The following is an 18,060-nucleotide window of genomic DNA, read 5'->3' as shown; positions in this document are numbered from 1 at the left end:
TTTAATTGCAAAAATCACAGTCTGAAAATTACAACCTGGGGAACTGATGTGGGTTATAGTATCAGATAGTGAGTAAGTAAGTTCTACCTGAAGGTGTGCAAAGTCAGCATAATAATATAGTATTTTTTGATTTTATTATGCTGCTTACAATTATTTCAGTCGCACCGCACTCACAAGTGTTGGGATTGGCAAGATCATAAACTACAATAATACAATGCTACTTTTGAAATGAAACTCAGCACCACACTGTCTGTGGTCAAATACAGAAGACGATGCTGCTGTTAATGAAGGAGAAGATGGGGACCCAAAGAAGTGGGCCAGAGAACCGCCTGTGACTGCAATGAAAACATCCAGCTCATTGGAAAATAGTCGGGCTTGGAAAGCATCTGCCCAACAAACCGTAACGAAGAATTCTGTGAGTGTTCGCTTACTTTGAAATCATATGGTTAATAATGTGCTTTCTTGGTGAACAAGTACTGTTGCATAATTTGAGAGGAAATGTTGAGCTGCAGTGATCTATGAGCCTCTTGAACTTTGATGAAATACCAAAGTAGCTTACTTTCCTGAATAAATTTTTTCATTAATATCTACTTCTGTACTCTTTGCCTTGCAACAGCTGTGCAAGATTATATAATGAAGGGAAAATTGTTCAGAGAAGATTAAAGAAAACACTTGTTCAAACCAAATGAAATCAACACAAATAGTTTTCTACTCTGTAAAACAGAGCTGTTCACTGATTAATTGCAGTAAGCTGTAATAGTCATAATGGTAATGGTAGTGATATTGCAATTTATATCTGAGTATAAACAATATTTTAATACAGAATTTATAAGATTTAAATATCAAACTATTGTTTTCTGAAATTTCCAAAATGCTGTAAAATTTGGATGAAGATATTGATTGACGATAATTGAGGACTGCCTCATTATATTAATGCCAGAAACAAGTTCAGTCCAGCCCTGATTCTCCTGCTGGCTGGGGACAGTGGCATCTTCTGCCAATGCCCCATCACTGATATCACATCACTACGTCCTGTCGGCTCTTATCACACCGGCCCACCATCTTCTATCTTAATAGAGATCTGACTGCATGCCGTGGCTACGTTCTGACCCCCGGTGCAGCCTTTCTGCTTATCAGCCATCCACAAGCTCTCGCTCCTCCAACATCCTGCAACTTTGCTTGCCTTGCTTCCCAGCAGGGCCTTGGGAGCCATGTTGTTGTTGTTGCAGTCAGTTTCAGTTTTGCCTCCAGGAGATGTGGAAACTACTGAGATAGGTCACAGGGGACAAAAGACCACAAGCAGCAGACAGTATTCTGTGATCAAGTAAACCTCCAGATTAACATGAGGACTGATGGCAGTCCCAGTATATTTACAGTCCTTCTGGGATTTGAATAAATTTAATACTTTGACAATTTGGAAAGTGTGTTTACATGCCAATAATTAGATGAAAAGAATGGTACTACTCTCATGTCTGTCCAGTAAATAGACTACAGACTAAAGACTACAGCTAGTAGCCAGTTAGCTTGAAAGGGCACATGACCCTGCCTGAAATGGTGAATTGTAGTGTTTACACCTTAGCTTTTGAACAGAGTCAGGCTAGCTGTTTGCCCCTGTATCAAGTCTTTATGCTAAGCTAAGTGCTGGCTATATCTTCATATTTAGCTTAAAGATATGAGATTAATATATTAATCTTCTCATCTGACTCTCTGCAAGTATTTTAAAGTGTATCTAAGATGGGAAACTCAGTCAATAACCTAAATATTTAAAGGGATGCAAAGCCCAACATCACTAGGTGTTATGTACCTTCAGACTAAGTGGCCTGTGCAAAGTGGAATGGAGCTTTAGGCTCTGCAACTGACTGTATTTTATTCAAATCTGACAGTCGAAGAGATGTGAAAATGCACACAGTAATTGCAGATACCAAATCCATATTAAAGTGAAAACCAAACAAATGATGCAGTTATGCATATTGTGTCTATGACACATTAGAATTATTAACTCCACATGAAACAAGCAGGAAAAAGATGACTGACATCTTTTGCCTGTTTTTTTTCTTCCCTCTATTATCTCAGATAATAACAGCCTTGTCAGCAACGGAGCAGAAAGTTACACTCCTCAAATCGTAGCACCTGGGGAGCAAACCTGCAGGGCTCGGCGAACTCGAGTGTCTCAGAGGCACCGCATGATAAAACTCAGGTAAGCGTAAAAAAGCAAGGTGAGTGAATGAAGCATGGATCACAAGGGCATTGACCATCATTGGAAGGGGCATTTGGTTGGTACAGTAATTAACCCTGCTGAGTGGTTGGCCTGGAAACTGCTGCCTCCAAATGATCCTGTCCACCCCCATCCCTCAAACCTTTGGAGGGCCCAGAGATGATGGGGTGTCAAACCCTCCTACATCCAGCAGCCCTCTGGCTCCCTGGTCACACTTATTAGAGCCGGTGAGCATTGCTGTGACCCGGCTGGTCTCTCTTTCACTACCCAGGCTGCAGGGTGGGATATGTGTGTGTGTGTGTGTGTGGGGTGGGGGGGTTCAGAACAAAGCAAGTTGAGACTGTGATAAGATTAGTGGTATATATGATATGGTACAACCCATTTCAACATCTAAAACATGAAAGGGTAGCAGCTACGTACAAAGCTACAAAAATCACGGGACAGGCATGCACACACATACAGATGATTCCTCCTTTGATCTCTCTTTCTTTCAAGCACAAACATAGAGAGGCAAACACACACCTGAGTGATTTAAGCAGCATGGGGCCAATCGGAGCACTTTGCAATGCACATTTTTTACTCGCCCTCTACTGGGGGATGTCACTGTCACAGATAAGGGACTAAGATTAGTTTCTGGCATGGGCTAGTTGCTGGTACCGTCGCCTCATTTTTTATCTGTAGTGGTGATGATTGGCTACAACAGCTCTCAGCAATCCTTTTTTCCTCTCTAGGGGTCTGGAGAGGGAGCCTGAATCTTTCAGCTTTGTGACAAGACCAGATACTGGACAGTCAGGTCCAGATGGGAAGCCATTGGTGGTGGTGGTGGTGGGTGTTATGTCTCTGATTAATCTTTAGCAAGTAACAGGTCATGCAGTATATCTATAATGGCTGTTGGTGGTTATATGAAGTTAATTCAAGTAGATACTGATAAAGTTAATGACCGGTGCATTTCCAGACATTTTGTCTTTACCACTGGCACCTACTGCTTGCCTTGTGCACCTGCTCTTTAAATGCCTTATTTGACTTGAAATCACCTAAATCACCTTTCTGGTAAAACCTGATATATATAATATATATATATTATATTTTGTAACATAAAATTTACAGTATAAAAACTATTCAATGGTGATGTTATTTCTAAAAGACCTCAAACATATCTGTGGCATTTCTGTGCTGCAATTTCTTTTTACTTATCAGCAGACAAATACACAGATACTGATATATCTGTCATGAGCAAATGTGTTTGATGTAGCTCTAATAATTAATAAACAACTTTTTTTAAAAACCTGATGAAATGTTTTACTGCAATGCTCTTTAGATTATAATTAAAATCAAGTTGCTGTGAAAAAGCCTTGTAGGGAATGATTAAAGTGTTGGCTAATGGGTAAGGAACAAAAGGCGGAACAGACAAAAAAACATTGTCAACTTCAATTAAGGTCACATGCCTAACTTGCCCACATGAGCAAACGATATGGCTCACATCTTCCACGGTCACATCTTCCTGGAATCAGACCATGCATCTCGCTTGTGTTTTTCAAACAATATGCAAAGCTCGTTAATTTCTTTGAGGCATTCATACGTGTGCAAAATATCAAAAACTGGTCAGCGACTTTATGAGGAGCCCATTGCCATCATCTTGCAATTTCAGTAGCTCAGATTCCATCTGGTTTATAAACTTAAACTCCTTGGAAAAAAAAAGGGCTCATCGCAGCGTGCCAAATCAGCTGCCTGGCACAGGGCCGACACTGGGTACACACCATGGCTCCCTAGCTTGAATTCTTTTCTCTCTCCTCGCCTCTATTTTGTGTCAGAGATTAAAAATAGCAAGTGGCCTTCTGCAGAATAAGCAGTTCATGGATTCTGGCTTTGACGCTGTGTTTGCCTGGAGAGGCCAGCTGTCACCTGCGTGCAGGAAGAGTAGGCCTCACCACTGATTCTCAATACACAGTGGGCTCTGGACCTTGGCTGTGAGACAAAACGGGTGTGTCTGTGCATCCATTTTACACTGCTGGAAAACTTTTGGTGTTTATAACTTTGCTATTTGAGTTATTCATTCATACTTTAGTGCTCACTGTGTGTGTGTGTGTGTGTGTGTGTGTGTATGCATGTTGGCATTTTAAGCTGAAAAAACACACAAAAAATAAGGTTGTGTATGGACACTGAAATGTTTCTTTCCAAAACTCGACAGATAAATTAAAATAAAAATAGAGTTGAAACCCATGATTTTCGACAGCCCATTGTAGAATTCTCTCCCAAGGCTGGAAGGAAGAGAATCAAGTTAAGCGGCTCTAATCTGTAAAACAATCAAAAGACCGAGGCTGCTGCATTCAGAATTAATAAGAGACCAACCTTGTGAACACTTGTGATTTTCTGTGGATTTGGCCTCATTTTCTGGTTCAGAACATTACCATCAAACAACTGACATTTGTGTGTCAAAGCTAAAAAAAGTTCACAAAGGCGGCATCTGTGTCAGAGGTGATGTTTTGATCAAATAAAAATGGTGGTTTCCAGCTTAAGGAATCACTAGACCAGTGATTCCCAACCCTTTTTGTCAGAAATACCCACTATTTTAACTATTTCAACTATTAGTAAGTTGAGCTGCTCCACGGTTTTTCAAAGTAAAGTACCCCTGGTTTGGATCCACTGCATTAAACAAAGCAGATATTTTATATTAGCTGTTTACTTAGCTTCCATGAAAACTGATATGTCTGTGTCAGTACAATTGCCCCTGCTGGAAACAAAAATAACAACCAGCAATACTGCAGGTTTATGTACTTATATTTATAAATATATCCACATATAAGGCACATGTATTCTCATCTGAATATCAACTTCTAAATGAGGAAAAATAAAAACTGAATGATTGGTAAGATTCACCCATCCAGATGAATAGACATCAATAGTATCTCATATATTAATATCATCAATTTACACATATCTACAACACATTCATTACGAGTTTTGGTAAGCCCCCTATGAGAGTAACAACAGAATGCAGCGCTCAGTTTATTGGAATCCTCAAGGAGGAGGAAGAAAGCAAACAATTGGGATTATGTCATCGCAGAAGGGAATATGGGGACCAGGAGTTGAGGCTGCCATATTTGTTATGTTCCTCGCAACATTCTTCCTGTAGGGCATGAAGTTTGCAACTCCATTGATTTCAAGATTGTCTGTTCCTGCGCAGTAACAAGCCTGTCTAGATACAAATGCACCTCCAGCTCTGTCAACAGTGGCTGAAAAGTGAAAGTGTTTTCTCTGCGTTTTATTGACTAAAACAGAGCTGTCAGGTGGAACAGGGAGCTGTTGAGTGGTGGCTGCGCTGTGAGAATGCAACTAGGGATGATTAATGCAATCATCAATAAGAACGACAAGGACAAGGATTTAAATAAACTTCTCAAGTCTTTCTGTGAAGTAAAATCATGCCAAGTTGTCACTATGATGGGTGTCACCCTGTCCAGATTGACAGTGAATGTCCCACTCCCCTGTACTTGACACCTCTGTGGCCTGGCTCTCTGGAATTGATAAAGAGGGTTCTACATGTTCAGGTACATTATTACACTCACTGTCCTGGGTTTCACAGGGCTGATGACCCACCTCTGAATGATCGACAGAGGCTTGTTTGATTGGAAGCCACGGAAGGTCTGATTCAGTGGGCGGCATGTCCAGCGCCAAGGCCGCCTCTTCTCCCTCCTCCACGGTGGAACCCAGTTCTTCATCTTCAACTCCTTCTACCTCATGCCCCGCCTCTTCCACTGGACTCCGTCCCTCCTCCAGTTCCAAGGCGGCTCGATCGTCCGTCAGGGTCGCTATTTCTCCCCCTCTCCTGTCAATCCCATTCGTCTCCACCCCTGCTAGAGGCTCCAGTCTGTTGAGCAGTGCAGGTGTGTCTTCCCTGCTGACGCCATCTGTGCCAAGGTCGCTGCCAGCGGTGCGGCATTCCCACGGTGATTCATGTGAACTTCTGTCGTCTGACACAACAGGGAGATGGAAGATGAGACGACAGGTCATTTTAATTGCTCACTTATAAGAAAACAAGTACTTTTCCCTATGCTGTTCATCTAAATATAAGCAGAAAAAGCCCTTTGCACTGAGAATCAACAGGCATCCCTTAATCATTCAGGCTGTCCTCTCAAGCCCAAGTCCTTTTCAAGAAAACTGATATGCCAATGAAAAAGAAAATTCAGAAGAAAACATAAGAAAAAGTTTCCTCTTTTGGAGCTGTACGACTGTGTCAATGAAGAAAGTTATTTCAATTACTTATGTGACTGAAGTGCTTCCATGGCAACAGGCTAAATATAGCAGCAGTGCCCTAGACAACGGGACGCAAGACAAGTGTGACGCCCCGCATCTCAGCAATAGCAACAGCTTAGTTCTGCTTCTTTCTGCCAAAATATGCTCTCACTTTGGGGATTACTGACCCATATTTGTGGATGTGCAGGCAAAAAGGTTAAAGACTGCACATAGAGTCCCAGCCACCTTTTCCCACACTTAGACACACACACGCACACAAAAACATGCAGGAAGAAAGCAACATTACTTGAACTGGCATCCATATTTATGCCCCCCCCCATCCCCCATCCCCTTTCAAAGAGAACACGGCAAAAGTTTCTGAATGTCAGCGGGCGAGAATTTGCTTCACATTTCCAAAATGCCATGGCATTTGGGCAGCTTGCACCAATGAGGAGCAGAGAGGAGTGGAGGCGGGAAGGGAAAGGACTTGGGTTAAACATGGAAGAAAACAAGGAGTGTTTAGCACGTAGTGGCTAATTACAGTGTTTATGCCTTTAGCAGTGGGTGCTCTTATCAATGGGTGAAGAAGCCAGCCACACACAATTACGCACTCACCTTTGGGTGGCTGCACTCTGGGCTGCATGTTCGGCTGAGACGTGGCACGTGTCGGATGAAGTTCTGGTTGAAGGTTTTCATTTAGTGAGATATTGTCTCGTGTCCCTGTAAGACCACCACCGAGGAACATACAGTCGCTGTTACTTTCACTTCCAAATGACAACAAAAAGACAAAGACAAAGTGGTACGCTGAGTTTTCAAAGGTTTAGGCATGTTAGGATTGGATGGAACTCATCCAAGCACATGTATAATGCAGCACTGTGTATGCTTCCACGCAGCATGCAAACATATACACATGTATGCATTGCAGCACTTACAGGAAGTGGTTTCAGTTCCCTGTCATCTGTCTTCATTAGTGATGGCTGCATGCCTCTTAGGCTGACACCATATGCTACTCATAGGAGACTGTGCACTATAAACCAGACATCACAAACACACACACAAAACTATATGCACAGAAGCCTGTAAGTCTGTAAGTGTGCACATCAGCCTTTGCCTCAGAGAAAGCCTGTGAACAGGCAAAAGCCAGCCTGTTTCTCTGACTATTCAAGTGTGAGGCACAAAAACAAACAGAAGAATGAGAAAATGGATGACTGGGTGACACGATGCGTGAGAATCATGAATGGTGAACGGAGACCATATTGTTATGGATGCAGTCCATACTGTTATGGATGCTCAATGTTTACACTGACGTGGTGAACAGTGAGTGAGAGGGTAGGGTGGGGGCTGTTTGGATACTGAGGCTTCTACAACTAGTGGTGTTAAGAGAAGCAACAAAGTTGTTTGTTGTCTAAAACGAGACAATGATTTAAATCGTCATGTCAGACTGTCAGTCTGTCGGTCCACCCCTTCAGTCCAGACTGAAACATCTCAACAACAATACAGTGGATTGCCATGAAACTTTTTACAGACATTCATGGTCCCCAGAGGATGTCTCCTAATGACTTTGGTGCTTCCCTGACATTTGTGATTTTGATTGAAATGTTTAAACATCTACTGGATGGATTGGTACATTGATGTTCCACTCAGGCTGAATCATAGTAAGTAGATCCCAAAGTTCAATACTTTGGTTTAAGCAAAACATTATGTTAAACATCATATTGTTAGCACTGCCATTACGGGCATGTTAGTGTGCTGATATTGGCATTTAGCTTGAAGTTTCACTGTGTCTAAAATTACTATGATATAATATAATAATATAATATATTGGTTATAAATAAATTGCTGACTAAATGATGTAGTATTTTGTACAACTGTCAAAAGGGAAAAGAGTCAGCAGTTCTCCAGAAGCAACTATGTCCTTCATTAAGCTCAGATAGCTGGCCTGTAGCTTTAAGACTATGCTGCTGCATCCAAGCCCAGTCTTCAAGTTTTGAGAGAGGGGCCTTGGGGGAGTTCTGCAGACTGCCTTTTAAAGCCAATAATAAGGTGGTGCTGGTTATCAGGTATGCAGAGCAAAGCCCAGACTTAGCATAGCAGAGTGTCTCCAGGAGGCTGGCAGCACTCAGGAGGAGGCAGGAAGCACCGGTGACATGCTTTAAACCTTACTGGCAGCTTCCTGTCCAGTCATCTAACCATCTCCACAACTCTCACACACATTCAAGACACTCTATATGCATATGCACCCATTCCACTAAGATAAGATGCTTTTCTGCTTGGCATGACACCCCAACATACCGGATCATAAACTCTACATCACAAAAATGGAGACAATGAGATGAGATGCATTTGGTATCCACCTCTATCTTTTCAATAGCCGATGCACTCTGATTGGCTTTCACTTGCTGTGCTACCTTTCAGCCTGCGTTCATTCAGTATTGGGGGTAGGGTGGGCTAGGGGATGGACTGGAGGGATCTATCAATCACAACTTTATCTGAGTCACTGCATCAATGTGATTGTTATTGTTTTTCACTCTCTCTCATCCGGAGACAATGTAGTCACCTCTAGTGTTCTCCGGGCCTCAGGTAGGCAGCCAAGGCCCTCCATCGTATCCTGTTTGCCTTTAATATCCATCAACCCCCCAACTTCATATCACATCAAGGCCACAGACGCTCACATCTCTCTCTATATCTCTGTCTCCCTAACTGTGGTGGACAGCGTGGTCGTCAGGCACTCTGGGCCCTCGCCTACAAATTCCCTAATAACGGCACATTCCCCTAAATGTGTTTGTAATGTGGGCAATCATTTTCAGTAATGGATGCTTGTCAGTTTTATGGCGGTGAGAATGACGGTCTCATGACAGGGCACCTCCATCCAGCCGCAGCCCCTCCACCTCTCGGTCTGGCTCATACACGACACAACATCTCCCTCCAGTGGGGATAAGAGGGAACTATTTTCTAGTTGGACTGTCTTGTTTCCTGGCTTCATTTAGTTATTTTTCAATTTTTACATTTTAGTTTGGTTTTGGTGAGGATGATGGGGGAGTTGTTTACAGGACAGGAAATAGCTGGCAGCTGTATCTCAACAAAGGGCGAAGACTTCAGAAATATAAATGCATGAATCTAGGTGCAAAAAATAAAATATGTAATTTTTAAATATTATTTGGGTCTCAAATTCTGTTTTGGTCCTCAAATTTAAGGATCATTTCTCCATTGTTTCACATACAATATGAGTTTTGAGACCATATTTTACTATTTATTTATTTCTCCTTCCATTTTAATTTTCACTCTTTTATCCTAAAAACATTGTATAAGTTTGACTACAATGCCTAGAAAAATAAGAATACTTTCTGTTAAAATCAATTTCTCCTTTCTCTGACTGAACAGTCTATCTATATCAGTCTATTATATGACAGTCTTCAATCTTTTTCTGCCATGATTTATGATTCAAATTCTTGTCAATGAGAACCTGCACACATTTTAAAATAGACCAACAAAACAGTAGTGTGCTGCCTTAAAAAGGTCTCGCCTGCCCTTTAAACATTCTCAGCCCCAACACTGAAAAAGAATATTTTTTTTCCCCTGGTTGTAAAATTTCAGACAGATCCACTGGACCAAAAGGATCTGTGTGTGATATTCAGGTACCCTGGCTCAGTCAATGGTATCATGAGCAGACACATGAGCGGGTGGTCAATGGAGTCGACACATTGCAAACGGTGGGCATGAGGTGACATGCTTTCTGGGCGTCTGCCCAGATTTGTCCTGGCATGACACAGCGGAGGGCATGGTTGGGCTAAGTGGGGCAGAAGGAATACATACTCCCAATTCCCACAGATACGCGGTAGGTCAAGCCTGAGACGCAGCGAGAGAGGAGAGAAAGACACACTGTTATGAACATAAAACCTCATTAATGTATTAAAAAGAGAGAAAAAGTGAAGTGCATTTAAACCAGTTGGCTAGCAAGGACAATAAAAGAAAGGATCTCTGGGTTATTACTTTCTTCAATCTTGAAGACATAAATGATAAAACAAGAGATTCAAAAGTAAAATAAGAGAGAGAGTTTCCTCTAAAATTTCTATCACAAATAATTACATAAAAAGGTACAGAAATTGTGGCACACCTTATCATAAGTTAACTGCAATTTCTTAAACATTTACTGTATGAAAAATCTCTCACACACACATACAGCCACATGGTCATATTTGCTAATGGTGTGGTATGATTACAGGTTCCTCTGTGTGTGTCTTTGTAAGAGGGCTGCTTACACACGGAGACTGAGACTGATGCATTGCTGTATTTCCATAGTCTTAAAATCACAGTTTATTAGCTGGATTAACAGAAATGCTGTATATAATTGTAAGGTGATTGATAAACATGATTATTTTAAAGATAAACCAAAAGAATTTGTATCAATGACAAATCACTGTGCTACTGAAATACAGTTCATTAAGAGGGAATGTTTGTTTTGTTGTTTGTTTACGCACTCTGAAGCCCTGAATGGCAGTCAAATTATTGGTATTAGTTTCTAATTGTTTAATATCTGGTTTGAGCTTGCTGTTATATTGAATTAAGGGGAAGATAGTTTCAAGACTACAACAAGGAGACTGCGAATGTGGTTTGGGTGAAATGTTTTGTTTTTTGTTTTGTTTTTTGGTGGAAGTTTTAACACTTGGGTTTATGATTCACCTGGAAGGCTCCACAGTCCTGAAACCTCCAAGGTCTTCAGCTTTCTTTCCAAGTCTGCAACTCTGTTTCCAAGGATCCTACAGACCAAGTAGGAAAGGTCAGGTTACTTGGGAGTGATGAAAAGTGTGTGCATGTGTCTCACTGTGCAGTGTTTGCCTTGAAGGTGGAGGAGGATTCTTAGAACAGGATGGGCAAACATTGTAAGTGTTTTAGGATGGTTGAATTTAAAAGATGGGCCTTATGAAACAGGTCCTAGTGGAGTCGGCAGAGAAACAGATGGAGGTTGCTCTGACATCCTTCTCAGTACCTGTTGGTGTGCCTCTGGTGCTGGATGACCAGATTCTTCTCATGGATGGTCTCCAGCAGAGCCGTGGCCAGGGACTTGAGGTCGGAGATGGACTGAGGTGTGGCTGGCAGGCTGCAGCCCTGCTCCTCCAGAAGCATCTCCTGGACTAAAAAGCAGAGGCAAGGAACACGGGGAGAAGAAAAAATAGGGGTGAAGCAGATAAAAGGAGAAGAGGCAGGAAAAGAATATAAGAGGAAAAGGATAAAAACTAGGGAGAAAGCTATTTTTATTGGAGGCCAGATGTGTGTGACGAAAACACGGCCTCACATACTGAGGGTAAGTTCGGTACTAACCTACAGCTTGCCAATAATGCACCATCAAAACTTTCACAAAACTTAAAAAATAGATAAAAGAGGGAACAGGGCGACAAAGCATGAGACGGGGGAAACAGCATGACAAGAGCAAGACAGAGATAGACAGTTAGAAACAGCTGTCTACTAGGTGACACTCTCCTAACTTTAACTCCAGAGCCCACTGTGCTGCTTCTGCCAGCAACTGTCAGTCATCATGGCAGGCTCATTTCCCTGCCAGTGGTGCTCCCTACCACTCCGAATACAATTAGTAACCCAGCTGGCGCCCGGACGGTGGCTTGAAGGATTGGCAAAAAAAGGATTCATTAAATAATGCAATGAGACACGGCTAGAAACGGCGTTTTAAGAAACTGTTTTGTCAAAGTGAAGGACGACTCAGTTGCAGAGCTTATCTGATCAAAAACTAACTGACACGCTCTGAAACAGAGGTGACGGAAAAACATTTTATACAGTTTCCAGATCAGCTGCTCTGGCATCTATCTAAGTCTGAGTTTAAAGAGAATTCAAAGTGAGCTGAACAGTTTGTGTTGTTCACCTTGTTTGGCTGAGAGGACTCCAGTGAGGGGACTGCTGTTTGATTTCCCATATGTGCTGGAGTTTTTCCTCCTCTCAAGAGCCGTCTGTCGGGAGGGAAAAACAAGAGAATAAAGCTGGCCCTGCCACGTTTGATGAACATCTTAAATAAAAGTAACCTCATTTACTTGTAGCGCATATGCATAAGAATACAAATTTAGCGAAATCACATGAATTTTGTCAGGATTCATGAGCCTAGAAAAAAAAAAGGCTTTACATTTTACATTTACATTTTAATCGAGACGTGCCATCTGTACCTTGTACTTCATGATGTTCGATTTTAGCAGATTCACCTCCTCTTGCAGTTGGCTGAAACGCTCATGCAAATACCTACAATAAAGACAATTAAATTCACAATTAGAGGAGTCAAGGCACATATAGCAAGATTGATGAGGTGCAGATTACATGCAAAACATAACAGATACTAACGGTATTAAGCTGAAGCTCAGAGAATCATGAATATTTTGATTATGAAATACAGAAAACATGCAATATTTTTAGTATTAGTACATACTGCCCTTGGTGACCATTTTCTGACATGACATCATCAAACATTCTGTCTTCTACATCCGTGTCCCACTCACCTGTTCTCCATGCAGAGGGCGTCCACATCAATGATGCGTGCCTCATGGTTGCCCAAGATGTGGTTGAGCTCCACATTGAGTCGATCGGCCTTCTCCCTGAACACGTTGCGCTCCGCCTTCACGTCCTGCAGCTCGTCTGTCAGAGCCTTCATGTTGTGCTCCATCTCCTCCATCTAGGAAAAGGCAAGCAAGTAAAAAGTGCCTGTAAGAGAAGCTGCTGAAAGGTTTAAGTGACAGAGATATTTAAAGCTTTGTTTACTGAAGTAGAGTTTGCTGAGAGTGCATACACTGTATTCAGCATTAAGCAACTAAGGAGCCCTCACCTCCTCTACTTTTTTCTATTGAATGGCTCAAAAACACCGAAACAGCCGCTATAATATAAAGGTACACATAGCACTGTCCAAGAAAATGGAGAACATTGGCCTTTGTGCTGTCATCCACAGAATGTGGATTTGAACTTGTCCAACACCCTCCAACAGCCTCATTCACTTAAAGTGGTACCCTCAGATTGCTACCTCTTCCCCAAGATGAAAAAGAAGCTCAGTGGTCTCCATTTTGTTCTCATTTAGGCCACAAACTTATCAGACACATGAGAGTGGTGGTGGGGCGAGAGTATGTCCAACCAAGAAAAGTGAGGCATGTCCCTGATGCACAATGCAGAGAGTAAATAACCTCTATTATGTGCTACTGAAACTGCTTTTGTGTAAGAAATCTATGATGGCTTTCTCTCTGTAACATTAGTCCCTTTTTCACCAAATAGCTCCAGGAACTATGGAGCCACAGGAACTTAATTCAGGATCCAAAGAAGGGACTAAAAAAAAATAAACATCTCTTTTGTGCAGTTTCTGAAGAATAGTAAAGATTAGGAAAATTAGTCCAGTCATGGATTAAGAAACAATGCTGGCAATTTTCACAAGCGAAGAAACAACATAGAGTAGTCATTGGAAGTCACACTCTCTCTTTATCTTGCTTCTTTTATTATAGTCAGGAAACTGATAAAATAACTTTGTTTTTAATGTCAATAAACATTATAAGAAATGTCTGCCTCTCAACCTAATATTGATACGGGTGATAACCAGTGGTTTTATTGTGTTTAAAGCTGTTCACATGTAACAGAAGCCACAAAGTTCGGGTTTAAACACTGAGCAACGTTCAGCATTGCAAATGTTTCTGATGGCTCAGGATAGTTGCTGGGTCTTCAGAAAGTACTACTATCAGAGAGGGGATCTTTCAGGCTCAAGGAACTATAGATGAGGGACTAAATTTAGTTTCTGGTGCCTAAAATCAAATACAGGTAAGATTCTTTGGTTCCTAAAGTGGTTCATGGATCCCTGGAAAAAGGTTAATTACTGGATCTAAAGTGGCGAGTGTAAATAAAAAAGCCTTTCATCTTCAGTTCTGAGAGACTGAGACCAAAAATTAACTGCAATGAAAATATGTGAATGTGACACAAAATTGTGCGTTTTCTTGGTTTTGGATGATCAATTTCTTGGGGAATTAAAAAAAAAAAGAGAGAGAGAGAGAGAGAAATGTATCAACCTGTAGCCCCGCTCTCTCCAGCTGGCGAACCAGATCCTCACGTTCATGGGCAGGGAAGTGGCGCGCCCCCACCTCCTCATCCCCCAGCCTCTGTCGAGTGATGGTCATCCTCAGGAGCTGTAGGAAAAACATGATAAATTCGCTGCTTCTCTCAAACATATCTTTACATGAACTAGACTAAGTGAGGAGTCAGGTCAGATGAGTGGTATTTAGACTGCATATAAGTTTGTGTATGTGTGGAGCCACTGGTAACCTCACCTTGTTATCCCCCTGGGCCTCCGCAAGCCTCTGAGTCAGCTCCTTCACCTCCTCGGCGAGCTGTTTTGTTCGTTCCCTTGAATCTCTCAACAGCTGAGCCAGGTTCACCTGAGGAGAAGGTGAAGAAGACGAGTAAAACACGACTGGACAGAGAAGGAGAAAGATAAAGAGGGTCTACAAGGTCAAAAAACAGCTGGTGACAGGCTTCTTCTTCAGCTCAGAGTAATCACAAACAGAGAAGAAACTTAACATTCAGGAGCAACGGTGAAACAAGAATAGGTTGTGCGTCATCAAACACACTGAAAGTATTAAACAGGTTTTCAGGATTAAATACTACAAGGACAAAGATAAAGGATCAGACTGAGCAAAAATACACTCAATTATTTCTTGGCAATGGCGTAATTGTTTCGATGCAGATTTTAATTGGTCATTTATCCATTTTTACAACCAGTTTACAGTGTGCGTGCCACCATTATCCTTTTCATAACATTGATGTTTGCTTGTTGTTTGTCCTCTAACAAACAAGTTTCCTTTTTATAATGCTATTCCACAGCCAAGTCCTCAATTGTGGCTGTCACAGCATCCTTGAAAGCACCACCAAGCACTCACACAGGAGCCCTACAAAACACACCCATCCTTATATCTCCTCTGACAAAAATGATCTGGTCAAGGGTGTGTGTCGAGGGTGCGCATGTGAAGGAATGTTTACTATGAAATGTCTCACCACAAGTCTTGAGCTCTACGTGAAGAAAGCTATCCTATTTAGTGTCACTAAGGCAGCGTGTGATCTGTATTCGTTAAGTATTATGAGGATGTTTGTACATTAGGGTCCTGTATTTGATGTGAACTCAGGTCCCAACTACATCACCGTAATGAAGTCAGAGATCACTTTGATTTAACCTCACCAGAAAACATTATGAAGACAAATATTTTTAGCATTAATGCAAGTAAGAAAACAGAGAATCAACAACTTACTTGATTACGTTTTTCTGGTGGTAAAGAGGGATCACCATCCTGAAACATTAAAAAAATGACATGACTAAAATATTCTTTATTGTCAAATACAACTAGCAAATATTTTATTATGCATGCTGTTAAAAGACTCCCATTTAAATAACTACTTGCTTCATCAGGGAGCAGGAATCAGCTGTTTGAAACATCTGGTGTGGACAATATGGAGAAATATTAAAGGTCTGAACCACTCACAATGAGTTCCCTGTACTTCTTCTTGAGTCCCTGGTGACGCTCCCTCAGCTGGTTGGCCATTAGCTTGTACTGGTCTCTCTCCTGCTGGCAGGTATCCAGCTCTTTAGACAGAATCAGCAGGGCCTCTTTCTTACTCTCCAGTTTACGCTTACACACCAGGAACTGCCACAAACACAGGGACAGAACAGAGAGCAGTGGTGTTATGAGAGGTAAGTCTACATATAACATTCATCATGACATCTACTGTATGTTACAGCATGTCGTTGGCTCTATAATGTCTGCGATGGATGGAAGTGACCAAATCAGATCAGTTCCCCACAGGTGGAAAAACACACACTGGACCCAAGTGTTTAAAGTGCAGATAAGACACAGCAGAGGGAACAGAGTAAACCCTGATAGCTGTCAGACCAGCTCATAAGCAAATTAAACAGCAGCTGCTATCACAGAGGTGAATATAGTAGTGTGTAGTAGAGTTTGTAGTATGGTTTACAGCTCAGCCATGCTATTTCTTTATGTAGAGCATCAACTAATGATCATTTTCTTTATAAATTAACAATCTTGAAATGTCCTCTGATCTGTAATGGAGTCTGAACAGTAGTTAGATAAATTAGATATCAAATTATAATTATGACCTCCACTTACAGAGAGGAAGCTCCTTCACAGTGTTAAATAAACAGTCTATAAAACCTAAAAGAATCTTTAAATACCTAATTTACTAATTTAATTTTCCTGCATTGATTAAAAGTAATCCCTACCTGACCAGGAATGGTGGGTCACTCTGAATTTAACAGCTGTTTAAATCAATTTCATTCATATTGGGCATCACTATTGAGTGTCTACATATCCAAAAGCTGTTCTTTATTTGACATTTATACATTTCAGTAGTACACACTATAATGCTAATCACAATAAGTGGGTTTACACTGCGTTTTAATCCTCAAATAGTATCTCCACTTCCCATCTCATTAATTAATAACGGTTGAATATTACTCGGTAGGTTTAAATGGATTTATTCCACCTATGTTAACAAGTAAATGCGGTCCCACAGGTGGGTAATATGTCTGGTCTATAAAACACCATGCGTGTTTAAGAGGTGGGCAGGAGTGTTAGTGTATTTCCAACCCCACAGACTGGGAGTCGGATGCTATCGGCCTGACAGAATAGCATGCTAGCTAACCACAACAATAAAGGTGCTTCATAGCTGAAGACCGAAAAGTAGAGTTTTCTACGTGATGTTTAACAGCTCCTCGGTGCTTTAAACCATTTGACTGAAGCTCGTTCCATATGGACCAAGGAAGCGTCCACAAATGCAGCCCGTCTCCGCAGCAGCTGTTCACGGTCTTCGCCGCTCACTTACCTCGCTGACCAGCCCCTGCCAGTCACTCTCACTCCTCTTGGAAGACTGCATTATTATCCGAAATATTATACACAATGTCAGGATACTGACAGTCTCCCTGCCTCCGTCCGAGCTGCCTCGCCTACTCCGTTTGTTTATCCTGCAACGTCACTTTTTGTGGCTCTCGTGTCAAGTCCCGTGGAATGAGAAAAGAACAAAAAAATAATACTTCCGGTACAAAAATAGAAATAATCGCTGAAAGAAACGAGTTTTGAGCAATAATCCTTGTGAATTATACATTTGAAACAATTTGCATATGAAACACTGGATACCCTACATTATTTGGAAATAAAGCGCTAGAGCACTTCTGTGGAGGACTTAATAACAGAACATAAATTGAGGTTTCCTTCACAATAAAAGCACAAAGCTAGTCACTGTAAAAATACCTCCAGATCATATTTCGGAGAATAATAAGACAAACAAAATTCAATAAATCTAAATATGTGAAATGGACCTTTATCATTATTTTAAATTCATTTTACTAACAATACAGTGGTGTTCCTCATGGTTTGTGGGTGCCATTACATCTCTGATGGTGTCTCTTTTCCCGTCTGCTGTGAACATCTCCTTGAGGGGAGCCTCTAAATTCCATCCTTGGTATTTGGCAAAACAAAACTTATGGAAAGAGTGCAAGAAAGGATTTCAACAGAGTGACAGATGGCCGCAAAATGTTAATGTTGTTAATGTCACAAGAACCAGCCAGGCTCTCTGCTCTCTGCTCT

At 41.4% G+C, this 18,060-nt stretch overlaps 2 protein-coding genes across 3 annotated transcripts in view; one reads left to right on the top strand and one right to left on the bottom strand.

Annotated features, from left to right (window-relative positions):
• rpl34 (ribosomal protein L34) overlaps nucleotides 1–18,060 on the top strand; it is a 750,063-nt gene that overhangs the window by 627,972 nt on the left and 104,031 nt on the right. The window lies entirely within an intron of this gene.
• Nucleotides 4,976–17,489, bottom strand: ccdc149a (coiled-coil domain containing 149a). 2 transcript variants are annotated; one of them, XM_018690456.2, is made up of 13 exons: nucleotides 17,300–17,489; nucleotides 15,943–16,104; nucleotides 15,712–15,750; nucleotides 14,737–14,844; nucleotides 14,479–14,595; nucleotides 12,940–13,112; nucleotides 12,613–12,685; nucleotides 12,318–12,402; nucleotides 11,433–11,577; nucleotides 11,126–11,202; nucleotides 10,259–10,291; nucleotides 7,061–7,165; nucleotides 4,976–6,183 (listed from the first exon to the last, which is right to left on the bottom strand). In XM_018690456.2, the coding sequence occupies exons 1-13, from the start codon at nucleotides 17,348–17,350 to the stop codon at nucleotides 5,633–5,635; spliced, it is 1,719 nt and encodes a 572-aa protein (XP_018545972.1). In that variant the 5' UTR covers nucleotides 17,351–17,489; the 3' UTR covers nucleotides 4,976–5,632. The 2 variants fall into 2 exon arrangements, with proteins under 2 accessions (XP_018545972.1, XP_018545979.1); XM_018690463.2 differs by lacking the exon at nucleotides 10,259–10,291 and having other exon boundaries at nucleotides 17,300–17,488.

The sequence above is a fragment of the Lates calcarifer genome, linkage group LG15 (assembly GCF_001640805.2).
Source record: "Lates calcarifer isolate ASB-BC8 linkage group LG15, TLL_Latcal_v3, whole genome shotgun sequence".
In the NCBI taxonomy this organism is placed as follows: Eukaryota; Metazoa; Chordata; class Actinopteri; family Centropomidae; genus Lates; species Lates calcarifer.
The sequence above is the reverse complement of the archived record's forward strand: the minus strand, read 5'-3'. Positions and strand labels throughout refer to the sequence as shown.